At 44.1% G+C, this 17,195-nt stretch overlaps 1 protein-coding gene across 2 annotated transcripts in view; it reads right to left on the bottom strand.

Moving 5' to 3' along the window:
• MAP1B (microtubule associated protein 1B) overlaps nt 1-17,195 on the bottom strand; it is a 90,249-nt gene that overhangs the window by 6,412 nt on the left and 66,642 nt on the right. For both annotated transcript variants that reach the window (XM_070412149.1, XM_070412150.1), the window contains 2 exons: nt 15,887-16,027; nt 1,815-8,316 (listed from right to left, as the gene is read on the bottom strand). In XM_070412149.1, the coding sequence (XP_070268250.1) occupies nt 1,815-8,316; nt 15,887-16,027 (6,643 nt within the window). The remainder of the gene's footprint in view (nt 1-1,814; nt 8,317-15,886; nt 16,028-17,195) is intronic.

The following is a 17,195-nucleotide window of genomic DNA, read 5'->3' as shown; positions in this document are numbered from 1 at the left end:
TAAAGTCAAAAAAGCCTGGGCAAAGTGAAGATTCAAATTAACCCCAGAGTTTCTTGGCATCTTGTTAGGTGAGCTGGCTTCCTGACTTGTTCTAGTCAGAAGGTTTAAACTTTGTGAAAAATTAATAGAACTAGCATTCTAAGGCAGTGATTCCTCACCCTGGCTGCATAATTAGAATCAACTAATACTTATTAGTACTTAATTCTTCATACTGATGTCCAGGCCCCACACCTCAAAGTCTAACTTAATGGGACTGGGGTGGAGGCCTGGGCACCACCATCTTTTAAAAGCACCCCAGGTAATTCTAATGTGCAGCTGGTTTGAGACCATTGCTAAGTCATTCTATATATTTAATCCTATTTCCTTTCTCCATAGGATGTTTAAAGACGGTCACCCAGAGTCAAAACCACCAGTGAACTCCATCAACTGCCCAGTTTCACTTTTAAGGTTTTGGGGGAGTGGTGAGAATCAGCCAAGCTGATATCTGGATACACTGACTCATTTTAGTGATCTGAGCTGAAAGCCCTCAAATATCCACGTGTAGACCTCCCAAAGACTCTGACTCACAGCAGAAGTTTGTGAGGTACAGGTTTTTTAATAATTAAAAATGCCTGGCCCTAGCTGGTTTGGCTCAATGGGTAGAGCATCAACCTGCCCACTGAAGGGTCCCAGGTTCGATTCCGGTCAAGGCACATGCCTGGGTTGCAGGCTCAATCCCCAGTAGGGGTGTGCAGGAGGCAGCCAATCAATGACTCTCTGTCATCATTAAAGTTTCAATCTCTCTCTCCCTCTGCCTTCCTCTCTGAAATCGAAAATATATATATATATTTTTTAAATGCCTACAATTTCCCCTTGTACACTAAATCGCTACCATCAACAACCAATGAATGTCACTTATACAGAAGCACAAACTGAGGGAACTGACAGAAGTTTACCCAGGTTTGTTTTAAAAATCAATTAATAGTGCAATTTTGTCTTTTTAGAGATCTGTTGGAAAAGCATCTTCATGCAACAAAAATGAAGCCATCTGAGACCTGTTCCATCAAAAACCCAGGTATTGCTGAGAACTTGATAAATCTGAGAATTGAGACCAAAACATGAATGATCAGAAGTCAGGCATATTGCTCCTGCCATGTGCAATTTAATCCAAAATAGAATTCTGAGTCTCAGTTAGCAAGACTGTGATGTAAGTGGGGTATAAGAAGAGCCTTTGATGCTCTTCTCTCAATTTGTTAAGAATAGCCCCTGGCTGACTGAAATTATGGTATTTGTTGGCCAATAAGAAAACAGAGCATTGCCTTTAATGGGGATGTAGCTCTAGCTTGGTGATTTTTTTTAATTAAAAATTTTATAATTTTAATTTTAAAATGCTATAATTTAAATTTTTTTAATTAAAAATATTAAATCTAAATCTTGGGCCTATAGTGGACATTCCAGGGTTGGCTTGGAACTCTAGTTCTCCCTAGGCCTTTGGGAACACTGTCACCTAAGCTTCATTCTGGGGCCAGCATGGCTGAAGCCATTGCCAATACCATCTTCCAAAAGAGCCTGAAACACTTCCTTGGTTCTGAAGACTTAGAACAAAGCTGCAGTTGCTTTGTTGCAGAATGAGCTGCTCTGGGCTATATACTGAGCTGTCCCCAAGCTTTCGGACAACATTGGGCTGAGATTGATACCTTTAGGCAGAAGAGATAGTAAAGGGAAGGGAGAGCACCCAGTTGTGCTCTCTCGTCTTCCCAGTACAAGGTCAAATGGAAAGACAAAGGCTCCAGTTAAAAGTGGGATAACTGTAGTTGCCAGCACCTTCCACCTACCTGCAGTTGCTGTCTTGACTGATTTGGATGCGGAGGCGTTGGCAGCATTCTTGGTCTCCTTGTCTTTCTCTTCCCCACGTGCAGCTTTGACCTCAGGTGTGGTGGTGGGTTTTGTTGCTTTTTCCACTGATTCCTTCTTCTTAGGAGAAGCCACTCTGGACACCTTATCTGAGGATTCTTTCAAGCCCCCTGGTTTGGGTGAAGCTGCAGAGGGCTTGGACTTCCCATCACTCTTTTTGACAGGCGAAGATGACTTGGTCTTTGTACCTGGCTTTTTGGTTTTGGTCTTCTCTTTCAGGTCTTTTTTCAGAGCTTTCCCCAGGTTCTGCTCATTGGCCAAGGCCTCTGGGTCCATCATGGACACGTCAGGGTGGCGTGGAGAAGGGCTGCGGTCCTGCATGGGGGCTGGAGGTGGGTCCATGTGTTTGTATGTGACAGTTTTGTCTGTGGGGATGGTTTCTGATTCATCTTCAGAGTCAATATTTGCATCAGCTGTGATGGAGGGGCACTCTTCAGTCTCTGGCGGGACATCGGAGTCAGTCTGAGATGGGGCCGACTCGCTGACTGAGGTGGGAGGGGTTTCATCACATTGTCGCCCCTGTGGCTTTCCTCCTGGAGGCGGTGGGGCCCCCCCTGATTGGGTGAGGGGCCTCTCGGATTCTTCAGTTGGCTCTTCACTGGCAAACCACTCGAGAGGATTGGGATTAATGAAGGAGGGTGACAGCTCTGTCTTGGGATGTTTGTATTCACAGGAGGACACAAGGCATAAGTCAACATCTTGGCGGGCCTCCGAGGGGGACTTCTTCTCTGTAGTGTAGCACTGGTCTGAAGTCTCATAGGAATATGTATTCCCCTGGGGGGTTCTAGTGATTTTCTCTGAAGTCTCATAACAGTATGTGGAAGCATCAGGGGTTCGTGTAGTTTTTGTAGATGTCTCATAGGTGTAACTTTCAGACTCAGGGAAACTGGAAATTTTCTCAGTGGTCTCATAAGAGTAGCTGGAATCTCCAGGTGTGTTGCCACCATCTTCAGAGTCATCATAGCCATTGCTGATGTCATCCAGCAGTCTACTAGACCTCTCAGTCTTTTCGTAGCTATACCCACTCAATTCAGGGGTTCTTGTTGTCTTCTCACTTATCTCATATGAGTACCCACCCTCTTCGGGGGCCCGTGTGGTCTTTTCAGTAATTTCATAGGCAAAGCCACCATCTTCTGGAGTCTTGGTGGTTTTCTCAATGGTCTCATAGGAATAGCCACTGTCACTTGGGGCTTTAGTGGTTCTCTCTGTCTTCTCATAGTAATAGCTACCCTTATCTGGGCTTCGGGTGGGTTTCTCATAAGACTCGTAGGGGTAACCTCCTTTATCTGGGGAACTACTTGTTTTCTCAGGCTTCTGGTAGGCATAGCTGAAGTCACCAGGTGTCTTCCCTCCATTGTCCTTCTCCACACCAGATGTGGTCAAATCTCTATTCAAGGCTAGATGGCGTTGCATCGTATCATATAGCATCGAGGCACGGAAGCCATAGGGCTCTGTCGATGTTGCTTCCATTGATGGAGGAGCAGAAGTGTCGTAAGCTGCTATGTTCTCTTTGACTGCAGAGGTAGAATCTGAAAAACTAGGTGAATATAAAGGAGAGGACTCTCTTGGGGTGAGTGGAGAGATATCGGATTTTGGTGACAAAGTCTCTCCTTCCAGATTTCGCACTCTTTCAGAGGTGAGTGAGGCATATAAGGATATATCTCTGGGAGGAACAACATCAGATAGAGTATCTTCTTGGAGAGGAGAAGCTATCTGAGAAGGGGTATGTGCAGAAGAGGTGGATGGGGAGGCCTCGACCTGAGATACTGAGATGAGCTCTGAAAGATCATTATCTTGGGTGTAGGATGGCTCCTCCAATGGTGCTATCTTATGTGATAAACTAGAGTCCTGCATGTCAGAAGGACTGTAGTCCACCTCAGTTGGCCCATTTTCAGTGATGTGAAGCACACTCGCACCCATTGTAGGGTGATCTGGAGACTGTCGACTAAAGTCCATAGCAAGGGAGTGCTCAGGAGATTCTTGACCAAATTCAATAGACATCGAGGATTGTTCAGACCTATGATCTTGAACTGGTGTCCTGGATTTGGCTGTTTTAGGGGAAAAGTCTGGTGGAGAAATTGACATTGGTCTTGGGCATTCTTCTTTAGATGGAGACATTTCTGTTTCCTGAAAAGTGGTAGGCGTTTGCACGACAGACACGGAAAGGGAGTCGTCTACTTCTGTGGAATGGGGGGAACCAACCTCAGCATGCAAAGAAGGAGACACGTCATCTGTTGTTGGCTCTGGAAATGAGCTCGTAGCCACGGAAGCTGTGGAGACTGAGGCCACACCCTCCATATGAGAGTATGTGTCTTCCGCTACACCTTCATCGACAGGAGTCGCTGACTTGTCTGAAACAGTACCTTCAGAAATGGACATCTTAGTGTCTTCTTTAAAAGATCCAAACTGACTGACATCTATTTGTGTAGGAGAAACATCTCCTCCTAACTTCCTTTCATCTAAAGCCAGTCCTGATTGAGAGCTCATGGTTTCAACATTGTCAGTTTTCTTTTGTTGACCAAAGTCTTCCTTTATTGGTATAAAGTCTGTGCTTTTCCCTTGCTGTTTGTCTTGGAAGAGACCAGTGGAAGTCATGTCAGAAACTGGACTTATTTGGTCTGGAAAGCCTTGTTTTCCATTCTTTCCTTCAAAGGGGCTTTCAGTATATCTACTAGGAGCCTTGTGATCAGCACTCAGAAAACTTTCATATGCAGACTCGGATCCAATTAGGGGAGGGCTCCGTAAAGGAGACAAAACTTTTTCAATAGGAGACTCTGAGTCAGGAACAGGTTCATCCATGGGGCTTATGGAAGCCCTTTCATTCTCATCTTTGGCTTCACTGAATTCAAAGCTCACTGGAACTGCTGATGATTTTTCAATGACTTCTGTGGGGAGGTGACTGGTTTTCTCGTCAGTTGGAGATTGGTAGTAAGGTGTGTGGCCAGCACTGCCAGTCACAGACTGAGATGGAGACACCACTTCCAGGGTCTTATCCTCAGGACTAGCACAATGTTCTTCAGCTACTTCTTGGGTCACTTCAGGAGACACTGGGGCTGCTTTTGTCTTTGCTGAGACTTTAATCTCATTGGGTGTCAGAGAAAAGTTCACACTACGTTCACCCAGGGGGGTCTTTGCTAGGGGTGATGGTGGAGACGGGCTCAGGGATGGGCTCTTGGGTGGACTAAGTTTTTCATCTGAAACTGTTGAGACGGTGTCTTTGATCTCCAACGTGGCTTTCCTGTCTTTCTCTTCAGCACAGTAAGCATCACGTAGAACAGATTTGCTAAATTTGTCTTCCTCCATGGATGAAGGTGGTGAGATGGTGGAGGCGGAAGCATTGTAATCTTTCCCATCAGTAGCATCTGTTTTTGACCCTTCAGATAATCCATTGAGTGATGTGACAGCAGGTTTGGTGAATTCCTGAGAATACAGCAAGGACTCGTATTTGGTGATGTTTACAAATTCTTGAGATGGGGATTCTGTCTCCTCATTGTTGGTCTCATCACTCATCACATCGCGAGGAGTAGACATCTCATCCATTGGGGTGGGCTCACTGGATATCTCAATGGTAGACTGAGTGTAGCCAGAGGTGGCAGTGAATTCTTCAGGCTGGTCTTCTCGATTCTCCTCGTCAGAAGCAGTGGCTTCACTTTCCGAGCCTCCAGGTAAAGTCTCATCCTGAATTGTAGATGCAGGTTCCTGGGCAGGAGACTGGGCTCCCTGTTGCTTGGTTGAAGTGGTAAGGAATCCATACTGATCTTCAGCACCACTAGCCTCCGCAGCCTTGTCAACCACAGCCATCACATAATCTTCAGCTTCAGCTTTTTCGGGCTCAGATTCTTCCTCTCTGGCATCCTCAGCTTTGTCCTCCTCATCCTCCTCCTCCTCAGATTGTTCAGCCTCTCCTTTCTCCACTGCCTCATCCATGTCTTCTTCTGCTCGGTCATCACCACTGGCCACAGACTCCCTCTTCTCCTTGATGTGTGCATCTGCCTCGGCCTTGGCACTTTCCTCCTCCTCCATGAGGCTGTGCTTGGAGGTGCTCACACACACATTTTCTTCACCGTCCTCTTCTGGCTCCTCAGCCTCTTCAGTTTCTGCCTTCTCTTCATAGTCTCCAGTCTCTGAAGATTCTTCAAAACCTGCTCCTTCATCTTCAAATTTTTCTATGTCCTCCACCCCTTGCTTCTCAACTGGCTCTAGCTCCTCTGGTGTTTGCTCACATTCACCCTCCCCTTCAGTGGTGGTGATTCCCTCATCAGGGGACTCGGCAGAACCTTTGACTTCTGTCTCTTTTTGAATGACATAGGCTTCGACTGGCTCAGTTGCCTTCAGTTTCTCTTCATCTTCAATCAGCCCCAGCTGAGGCTTGATGTCTTTTGCTACATTGACCTCTTCAGCCTTTAGTTCTTCAAAGTCCTTGGTTAGATCCTCAGGGGATGACATAAGGGACCTCTCAGCTTCCAGTTCTTTGGCAGGGCCAGTGGCTGCTATTCCAGCTGCTGCCACCACGGCCGCTGCAGTGGCCACAGTGCCAATGGCTGCCGCTGCAGCCTCTGTTGTCTTGCCTTCCTTCTTAATGACTTTAATTTTCCCCTTCTCCTTTGGCTTCCCGGCAGCAAGAGAATCTTTCTTGGCAGATTCTTCCTTCTTAGGTACTTTTGGTTTTAATGCAGCTGGTTTCTTTGCTTCAGATAGAGGAGTAGATGATTTCTTTACATCTTTAGGAAGTTTCTTAATTTCTTTTTTGGGTTCCTTTTCTTCCTTTTTCATTTCTTTCTTGTCTTCCTTCTTAACTTCCTTCTTGGCTTCCTTCAGGGGTGTTTCCTTCTTAACCTCTTTCTTGGGTTCTTTTTTCTCTTCTTTCTTGATTTCTTTTTTGACTTCCTTTTTCACTTCTTCCTTTTTTGGTTTTTCCTCCTTCTTGATAGGTGTTTTGTCCTCCTTTTTAGCCACTTCTTTCTTTGGCTTTTCCTTCTCCTCTTTCTTTTCTTCAGACTTAACTTTTGTTTCCTTTTTCACCACCTTCTCCTTGGTGACTTTGGGTTTGACATCTGTGGCTTGCTTTTCAGCCACCTCGGCTTTCACCAGAGGCTGTTCTTCTTTGCTAGGCACCTCCTTTTCGGTCACTGGAGGTTTGGTCTCTGTTTTTACTGGCTTGTCTTTTTTCACTGTTACCTTTTCTTTGCTTTCAATCTTGGGTGGCTTTTCCACGTGATTTGCTTTTGTGACCTCAGGAGTTTCTTCTTTAGACTCCTTTCGCACAGATTTGCTGGCAAGTGGTTTTGTGGCTGGCTTCAGACTTTCTCGGCTATCAGCCCTCTGTTTCAGTTTTACTTGTTTCACAGCAGGAGCAGCCACCTGGCCAGTTAGATCCTTCTGGGTGGCCAGTGGCTGTTTCAGGAAGTCTAAATGTTTGAGCTTTTCCAGTCCCTCCAGAATATTGTATTGGGTGCTGTTTCCAGGAAACAGGACTCGGATGATTTTCTCTGCAGGGTTTGCTGGATGCCATACGATCAAAGACGAGACTGAGGTTAAGTAGGAAATTGGGATATCTATCTCTTGACCATTAGGCAGCATAAATTCAGCCTTGTCTTTGTTGGTGCCAGTCCACTGCTGCAGAAAATACTGCATTTCCTTGCTGCTCTTGACTGGGTTAAGCACATACATCTCAAGTTTACCAACTCCCATTTTTTGGAAAAGAATGACAGGATCAATGGTGTTGCCTACACTTCTGAACAGAGGTTCTGGTTTCATGGATAATTTGTTTAGGTACTGGAGAGTGAAGCAAGCTTCTTCTATGCTTCTCTTCATCTTGATGTTTGGCTCTGGGTTTTTCAGATTTTCTGGGACATTGAGAAATACAACTCCTAAATCAGGGGAGATGAGGTTTTTCATCCAGTCACTGTTGGTGGTGGAGCCTTGGGACTGTTCTTCCTCAAGCTCTGCGATTTTCCGCTGCAGCATGCTGTTTATTCCAGGCAAATTGTCGTCCCCAATGTGGGTGAGCAGGATGGAGTCTACTCGGTCCAAGTGTCGGATGAGCTTCCAGAAGCAGGATTTTCTTTCTGACCCTCCATTGATGAGCATATTGAACCCATTCACTGCAAACAAGGCAGAATCACCTCTCCCTCCTGGAAAAATGTAGCAACAGGGCTTGGAGAGCTTTAGAAAGCCACCCGATGTGGGGGGTTCCAGGATATCAAAGGGAGATGGGACTTCCACTGATTCTGAGAGATACTCGGTGAACTCGGAAAGTCCTTCCATTTCTGGCAATATAGAAGCTGAGTTGAGTTTAATATTGATGAAGTCTTGGAGATTGTGTCTGTCAAGGTTGGAGTTCTTCCAGTCCCCTTCTTCGGGACAGAAGAGGGTTAAACTAGCTTTGTTGGCAGGATGGGTGGTACTCAGTAATTCCCCAATCTGGGATTTAAAAAATAATAAACAAAGAAAGAAAAGGCTTAAGTGAATGTTATCATTGATCCACCATCTCCATGTATTACTAGATATTATAGGATCATTGGACGCACCAAGGACTGACTTCAGGGACGCTGGTTGTTTAAATTCTGAAATATTTCCACAATGGTAGGTGAACAGCCTCCATCCTGACCACCCCACACACTGCTCCCTTATGCCTCAACCACCTCCCACAACACCTCTACATAATCTTTCTTGTGCAGCAGGAGAACTCCAGAACTCTGGTCCAGTTCTAAAACCAGTAACCATTTGGAAGATCAGGGCCTGTGCTACAGTGGTTATGAAATACTTTGATATTACAGTGGGGCATGCAGGAGGCAGCCTCTCCCTTCCTCTCTGAAGAATAAATATGGGGAAGGCTATGTGAGTCATTTCACCACTGATATAAAATATTTTCTTTTATTCCGCTGGGCTTGGCAAAAAGGCCTGATTGATACATTGAATGAATTTAGTTTTGGTTCACTTATTGTTGTCTACTTTTAGAATTTTGTAGGTGTAAAAGAAAAAAGTTTGGTGTGCTTTCTTCCCCTCCGCCCCCTCGGGAGACAAGGAAGTTATGGATTGCTCCTTATTACAAAAAAAGTATTGGTCCTGGCATCAGTTCACACTATTTAAAATATCAGTGGTTCTGCCTGGCTGTGGTGACTCAGTGGATTGAGCATCATCCCATGGGCCAAGAGGTCCTGGGTTCAATTCCCCATCAGGGCACATGCATGGGTTGCAGGCTTGATCCCCAATAGGGGCATGCAGGAGGCAACCGATCAATGAGTCTCTCTCATCATTGATGTTTCTATCTCTCTCCCCCTCTCCCTTCCTCTCCAAAATCAATAAAAATATTTTAAAAAATATATCAGTGGTTCATCCAGCAGATTCTCTACAAATATAAATACTTTTATTGAAGCCGTGATGATGAAAGCAACTGGGCCATTATACAGCAAGCATCCCAATTTATCCCTATTCACTCATGTTTTAATCCAAAGTGAGACATTCTACTCTCTCACAACTCCTATTCTTTTCAGGGCAAGCTGGGTATGAGTGGCTAAGATCAAATGTGGCTCAAAAAGGTGAAAGGATTAAGAAGTACAAATTCGTAGTTACAAAATAGTCACAGGGATGTAAATAAAGTACAGCATAGGGAATATAGTCAATAATATTGTAATAACTATGTATGGTGCCAGGTGGGTACTGGGGGGAAGGGGGCACTTTGAAAAGTATATGATTATCTAACCACTATGCTGTACATCTGAAACTAATACAGAATAATACTGAGTGCAAATAGTAATTTTAAAATATTATTTTAAGAAAAGAAATAGTTGACCATAAATCAGAAAAAAAATTTGGGGCTCAAATGTTTTTATCACATTGTTTAATACTTCCCATAGGACAGGAGTGCAGAAGAGCAAATTGTGACCAAAACAGAGATTTGGTTCATTGAAAATGTATTTTTGTCTCATTCCATATTATGGCCATATGTTTCATGGTCTTAGCTTACTAAGTAGTAAGGGAGAATCATGCCATAAACTCCGGTCTTCTTTTGGCTACAGCAAAGCTCATAAATCAGCCCAGAGATTCAAAAAGAGCTCTTGACCTTGAAGGTAAATTATGAAGGGCAAAGCAAAGATTCCATGTGGTCCAGGCATCCCTGAATCAGCAGGTCTGAACTCTCACCTTCTAGTTTTAGAATGATTTCCTCTGTCTCATACAACCTTCTGGATACCAATATTTGAGGCTACCAGTGCATGTGCATAGAGTAATTTATAGAATCTGATTTTTTCTACCTAAGATTGCAGTAAAATAGTCATTTTTGTTTTGTTATGTCTATTTGTCCCACATTTCATATGAAGGGTCTCAAAATAGCAAAATAATAAATCTTTGATTTTGCTGTTTCCTCTGATTTGACTATCTCCTGTAAAAAGGATAGGAATCAACTATTTTGGAAGCTAAGAAAACTGAAAAAGTCAAAGGTAACCATCGTGGGTAATTGTTGCTCAAATTATTTTTTGGCCAAAGCAAACATGAACACTACATATGGTTTCTTGTCCAATAATTAGCATAAACCTTCATCGCCACCACTATAGCACAATTAGGAGTCTCTCAATCCTAATTTTCACACAGAGCACATGCAAACTATTCATGTTTTCTAATACATTCTAGAGGAGAAATCTAGGCTAACTCAACTGCTGACTCTTTTTTTTTCAACTGCTGACTCTTTAACAGTGAAATTTTAAATTTTCGTCTATTTTAATTTTTGAAATTCCACCCTTACTGAAGGGTGTGGCAGCCCAAGGGTTTGATCCTGCTGTGTGTAGGAGGTATTCAATCACTAGCTCTTTTTATAAGATTTGTAATCACCAAGTTCAAAGAGTAAGTAAAAAGACTCGAGGAATACCTCCCCACCTTCCATCTTTTCACCTTTATCCAGACGGCCTATAAAATGAAGGAAATGACCCCAAAAGAAAACAAGGTTGCAGAGAATTCTGAGGAAGTCGGGGGCAATGAAAAACAGCAAAGAGGCTGATGAATGGGAAACTATGATTTATGGGAGAAACAGAAAAAAAAAGTCAGCATTGCTGGACAAGTTTCTTTTCAGAGAGGGAAAACCCTGTCTCTCGGAAGAAGCAGTGGCAAGATGAGACAAGAATGCAGAGACTGAGCTAGAGAGAGCCCTTCAAGAAGGAGAGATGAATGGAATAGGTATAAAAAGGAACAACTACTGCAGCAAGTGTGTCAAACTCAAAGGCTAACATGGGCCAAATAAACGAGGCATGCGGCCCGCAGGCCGTGAGTTTGACATGCTTATACTACAGACTTGGAGCTACACAGAGGAAATGAACTCCCTGCTTCCCCCGAGCAGCCCCCAGGCCTCTACACCAACATACACTCTAGAGACCAAGCACCCCAAGGGCAAAGGTTGGGTCTTACAAGTGTCCAGCCCATAGTGGCACTCAATCAACATTCACTCAATTATCAGATGAGAGCAATAAGGAGGATCTAACAAAGCGAGCAGTGGCAAGGGAACTTGTGACTAGGTCTTAGACTAGGAAACTGAGGTTCTAAGAGATTGGAAATCATCAGAGTAAATGGTACCTATTATAGCCCAATATGCGAAAAGTTCCTGAATAGGAGGAAACACATCTTCTATCTCTCTGTATCATAGTTATCTATGTTTCCCCAGCGTATCATCAGATTCAACAGATGTTTCTTGAACTGCACTGAACTTGATCAATTCAATACGTGCTGTCCTGGAGTGGACACTCGAGAAGTGACGTGAGCCTGCTCATACTTCTCAAGCATACTGATTGCTACCCTCCCCTTGTTCTTACAAAAATGGATGAGAGACATGACTGGAAGAAATATTGCTCAGGGCAAAGATAGTCTTTTTGCCAATTTCTTTTTCTAATTAAATGCAGGCATACTGGAAAAGGAAGGAAGATAAAGGAAATAAATTATTTTAGTGCAGATAATATTAATGAAATATGATTTGAATTTCTAAGCCATGGCCTCCTAACTGCATTTCCTTTTTTGATTAGGTTACTTGCTTGGCTAATGAGGAAATACAGCGGACTGCGTATCTCTGCAAGACATTTAACAGGATTTCTGAACAGTGTGATAGCAAAATCGGGTGGATTTGTATGAAGCTATATATACAGTGCTGCTTAGTGTCAACCTGGGAAGAGGTCTATGGTGGGCTGCCTCAGGGCTCAGTTATGCCGTGTTGTGTATTGACCTGGATAAAAATGAAGACATGATTATCAAATCTGTGATGGCATGAAAATGAGAGGCATGGCAAAATGTGGGATGGCAGAGTTAAGACAGTTACAAAAGCTCTGGACATTGGGATGATGATGGCTAAGTCAGCTGTAACAGGATGGTGTTCTAAAGGGATAAATGTGAAGTCCAATAAACCAGCTGGCTAAAGGGCAGGATTTGGAGACGTGGCTTAACAAGAATATCCATAGAAAAGACTCAGGGATGTTATTTGACAGTCAAATGGATTTAAATAAAGCTACAGAAGCTTAAACTTCAAGGCCCCTCACTGGCATGGGCGCCTCCTAAAGCCTTTTAATTGTATATTAACAATTTTGTTTTCTTTTTCTTAAAAGGAATTCCCAAATTATGTAATTACAGAGCTCCTCAAAGCCTGCACCCTCTCCCCATTGATATTTAATTGTGGATGGTAACAGTCAAAAATTACTTTTAGACTTACTTAATAGAAGACTGTATTGAAAACTATAGTCATCGGCTCTCACAACACACCTGGTCAATGACCCCTGGAGTATGGTGTCCAGTGTGAGTCATGGCATTTTAGAGAAACTAGACCATAAACAAACTAGCGAACAAATTGAAAGAGGTCGCCTTACTGGCTCCTTCTTCTTGGCCTTAACCTCTCTTCTAATACACTGCTCCTTCTAAATTACTTCATCTATTTTCTCATATGCTGATGGCTACCAAATTAACATATCCAGCCCAACTCTTAGTTCTCTGAGCTCTGGGCTCATATATCCAAGTTGGTGTCTGATAACACCAAGGCACTAAAGCATGGCCAAGACTGAACTCCTGAATTTTCCCCATACCCACTCCATCTTCCCTTCCTACCAATGAAACAAGTTTGAAGGACAGTGACCAGGGAATACAGGGAATCTTTAATATCTTGGTTTATGTAGAACAGTGGGTGGAACCGAAAATGATTATTAATCTGGGAGAAAAAAAAATTGGCATTGCTAGTGAAGAGTGTCTAAGACAGTGTCAGGTGGAATAGGGATTACAGTTCTTCTTTGAAGATACAATGAGACAAATAAGGAAAAACTTTCTAACAGAATAAAAAATGTCCCCAGGAGATGGTGATTTCACCACCCTTGGATTTCAGGAAGTGGTAGGTTAGCCAGATGACTGTTTTAACTCTGAATTCTGATTTGGAAGTTGACCTCCAATGACTAAGACTCCCAAAACCTGAAGCTCAAAATGCACTGATAATTCTATTTTTAAGTCCTTTTAAAAAAAAAAAAAAATATTCTCATCCAAAAATGTGTCATTTTTGTTTTTCCAAAACTGTGTTTCTGATTTCTCTGGAATGATAAGTAGATATCAAGGAGTGGATAAAAGGAAAAAAACTGGACCTTTAAGGTCCCTTTGTTAGTGAGTCATTCTATACTCAAGCCCTTTTTCCAATGCAACTACAGGCAATCATAGCTCTAACAGGCTGGTAACCATTGGTCCTGTCCAGTGATTTTCAACCCACTTTGGCTGTAGCAGCCTTTCTTCAAAGTCTACAATGCCAAAGGAATAAAGGCCGAGTTGCTCTGGTTGTGGCAAGAGGGAGAGTGAATTCTACCCAACATTCTCCCCTTCTCTTGTCTTCCCCCACCAGCCCACTGATGTAGTCTGTTAGGGAGAACTCCAAAGATCCTTTTGTGTTGAACATAACTTTCTCCAAAATAATTGGTGGTGTTATGGGGCAAGCAGAGGAGACTATGACAGAGTCTCTGGCCTAAAGGACACTTGGTTGAGTATAATAAAGGTGTATGTCCTTTAGAGCCCATCCCAGTGATTGCAAACCCTGGGAATCTGCCCCTACACAGAACTCACATTCTTCATTTAAATCTGGTTCTTTTTCTTTGGTAATTGAGGGTAAATTCTGATATGTGCAGAGCCTATTGTGCTAAAATTCTACTTTGTGGGCTAATAAAAAAACAATTTAAGTAGCAATTTCATAACACTATGCCTTATTGAAAGAGAGAGAGGGATATTATTTGGGGTCAGATGGATGAATTATGATACTTATTTAAGATTTGGGCAATGACAAACCCTTTTCTTTACATTCATCCTTTGTTCGATTTTATGGCAAAGACAAACCAATGACGTGGGATAGAAGCCAGCCACCAGAAACTAATTGCAGAACCGCACAGGCATGCAGGGGAGGTGCCCATGCATATAAATGAGCTGAGGGTCAGGCTGAACTCAGGCCAGTGCACACCCACCCGTGCTATTAGGCCACAGGGCAATTTCCAGGCCTCTACAGCTCTCTCCCTTCCCCGGGGCAAGGTGCTGATAATGTGTGCAACCTCTGATTTACCAGACAAACGCCCTCAGGCACAACATGCACTGGAGAACTCAATCTTGCAAAAGATTCTGACAGTTTTGAGGTGGCAGGTAGAGTGAGAATTGTAGTTCTAGATTGGAATTTCAGTGCAACGAACAAAAGCCTTTCCACTGTGTGGGTGCAATAGATATGCCTTAGAGGAAGACAGATCACAGCCTCTGGAGAAAGACAGGGCCCTGTGACCCCCTCTCGCTGTGAGGAGCCAGGACTGTCTGCCTCCGAACCCAGATGACAACGCTAAGTAAAATGTTCCTTCTCATTTTGTTAGCCCTTCTCTCCCAGTGGGTGGGGAGTGAAACATGGTTCTGTCATCTGCCCAGTCTTTTTATAGAAGCCTCCAGGTGAGCCAGATGAAGCTGGGCAGTTTATTTACAGCTCTTGCCAGTGATGAAAAAAGTACACAGCGACCTCTCTGTGAAGCGCAGCCTCAGGAAGATTAAATGCAGAAAGACAGATGGCCCTTCACGACACCCAGGAGGCCAAGAGGCCGCCATCTCAGGAAGTTCTCAGGAAGATGGTTTTAAATAGATGTGGTAACTCCTCCTGTCAGCACATCCCTCAACCCTCCAAGTAGACATCTGCTATCAGCTGCGGGCAGGCCCCAACCTGCTGCGGTGACAGCCCTGAATGTGTCTGTAACGACTATAAACAAATAAACAGAATGAAAGAGGCACATTCTTTTGGAAAGAGAAGTTGCCCAGCCAGGATAAATTCTCCAGCAGACATAACCAAATCAAAATCTTCACTCTCGTTTTCCCACTAGTATCATCTAGTTTTCAATACCTCACAAGTATCGTCCTTGAAGAAGATACACACATCAGAAATATTAAAGACCCAGCTTCAGTCCAGCTTCTTCAACCCTCTTTTTCTTGGAGCATGAATGTGAACCATGAACCAAGAATCTGCCCAATTTTCCTACTTGTAGCCCTTTCTTGAGCCCTCTCTTTTGGGGGCTGTTCAAACAGCCCAAGTTCAAACATTGGGACCAGGCATTAAAAGTAAAAGAAATCAGAAATAATGAGATCAGGGAAAGGAAGTTCAAGCACTGAAAGAGATCAGGGCAGTTAAATCCTACCAAAAGTCCAAGGGATTTTTGGAATATTCTTTCAGAAAACAGGAAACCTGGGTTTTCTTTTGGTTCGTTTCAAATGTTTCCATCTTTTTTGCCATCCATAAAATGTTGACTGTTCCAACACCCCTCCATCTGTATCTCCGGCCATTAAGAATGGTTCCGATTAATTATAGATGAGTGCTCTAAATTCTTTTGGTGATGAGTCACGGTTTTGCTTATTTCAAAGGAGGTGTGACATTCCCTCCCCTTCCTCTAGCTCCCCTGAGTGCTTTCAAAGAGAGGCCTGAGGCTACAACAGTAACAAAGCATTTATAAAGCTTAGATACTCCCAGACAGGAGCCCACCTCTTGATCGGTGAAAATTTCTATGAAGTTCTGGAAGGAGAAAGACCCGGACTGGAGAATGAGCTCTCCAGTATTTTCAAAGCACTGCCCCGTCAGCACGAGCAGCTTGTGTCGGGCAGCGTCGGTGATCATCAAGCGCACCTGCAACAAAGCACAGGCAACAGGAGTCAGAGCAGCTCCGAGGTCCCACCTCAGGACAGGGCTAGCCCTGGGAATGCTAGCCCTGTCCTGAGTTTATTACCAACAAAAACCATTCGTTCCCTGGTTATTCATTTCCCCCCCGGGGAGTTGGACAGAGCCAACGACTGTGGTCACCAGATCGCCCATGACCGCGATTTTCCAAGTCTGGCTACAACCAAGACAGTAGCGGGGGTTGACCTTCTCCCCCTAGTTTCCTTGTCTCTCCCAAAGCAGCCTCCATAGCTGGTGATGATTTGTTCCACAGCTGTGTCTGCTAGCAGCACGTGGTCTGGGTCTTAGGAATGTCTCACAGGCTGAGTCACCGAGTACAGTCCAGGTCCCACCACGGCTGCCTCAGGAAACAGGTTCCCAACTAGGGTCCCAAGTCAGCCCCTTCCATGCAGGATCCCCTTCCTTCCAAGCCACACACCAAACACAGAGCTCCCAATGCAGCCTACAGTGGGATCAGCAGGTACCTAACCTTGAACATAAACAAAAGGCTGCCCCTGAACGGAACCTTTTAAATAGGACTGTAAATGGTGTGCACTAAAGAACTCTGTGAACTTGAGGTGGCAGGTCGCCAGCCTGTCCTGTAGCAGAAATGCTGCTCTAAGCCCCAAGGTAATCATTCTATGTCCATTCCGCTCAGGGAGGGACACAAAGGTAAACAGGCCACGAGGACCCACTGCCCTCAATACCCCCCCGAGTCGAATCAAGGAAACGCACATATACTGAAGTAATTATTCCAGCCCCACCTGTTCCACAAGCAAGCCTGAATTCCTTAAAGAATTCCCTATTTTTCCCCTTTTCCATGTCTCACAGATATCTGGCTGGGTATAAGCTTTTTTCAAATTATATTTCACTTCCTGATTCTGTTAGAGAGAGAGAGATAGCCCATCACTTGCCTCAACTTTGTACCTTAATGGACTGTCAGAAAGATCCAAGAGGACCTGCTAATCTGAAGCAGGAGGAAGTGGGATCAAAACAGGCTACATAATGCCCAGCCGGTGTGGCTCAGTGTTTGAATGTCCACCTATGAACTAGGAGGTCAGGGTTCGATTCCTGTTCAAGGCACATGCCCAGATTTTGGGCTCAATCCCCAGTAGGGGGCACGCAGGAGGCAGCCAAT

Source organism: Myotis yumanensis, unplaced genomic scaffold (genome assembly GCF_028538775.1).
Source record: "Myotis yumanensis isolate MYYU_CA2020_CCGP unplaced genomic scaffold, mMyoYum1.0.hap1 SCAF_4, whole genome shotgun sequence".
NCBI classification, from domain to species: domain Eukaryota; kingdom Metazoa; phylum Chordata; class Mammalia; order Chiroptera; family Vespertilionidae; genus Myotis; species Myotis yumanensis.
This window is presented reverse-complemented; position numbering and strand designations above follow the sequence as displayed.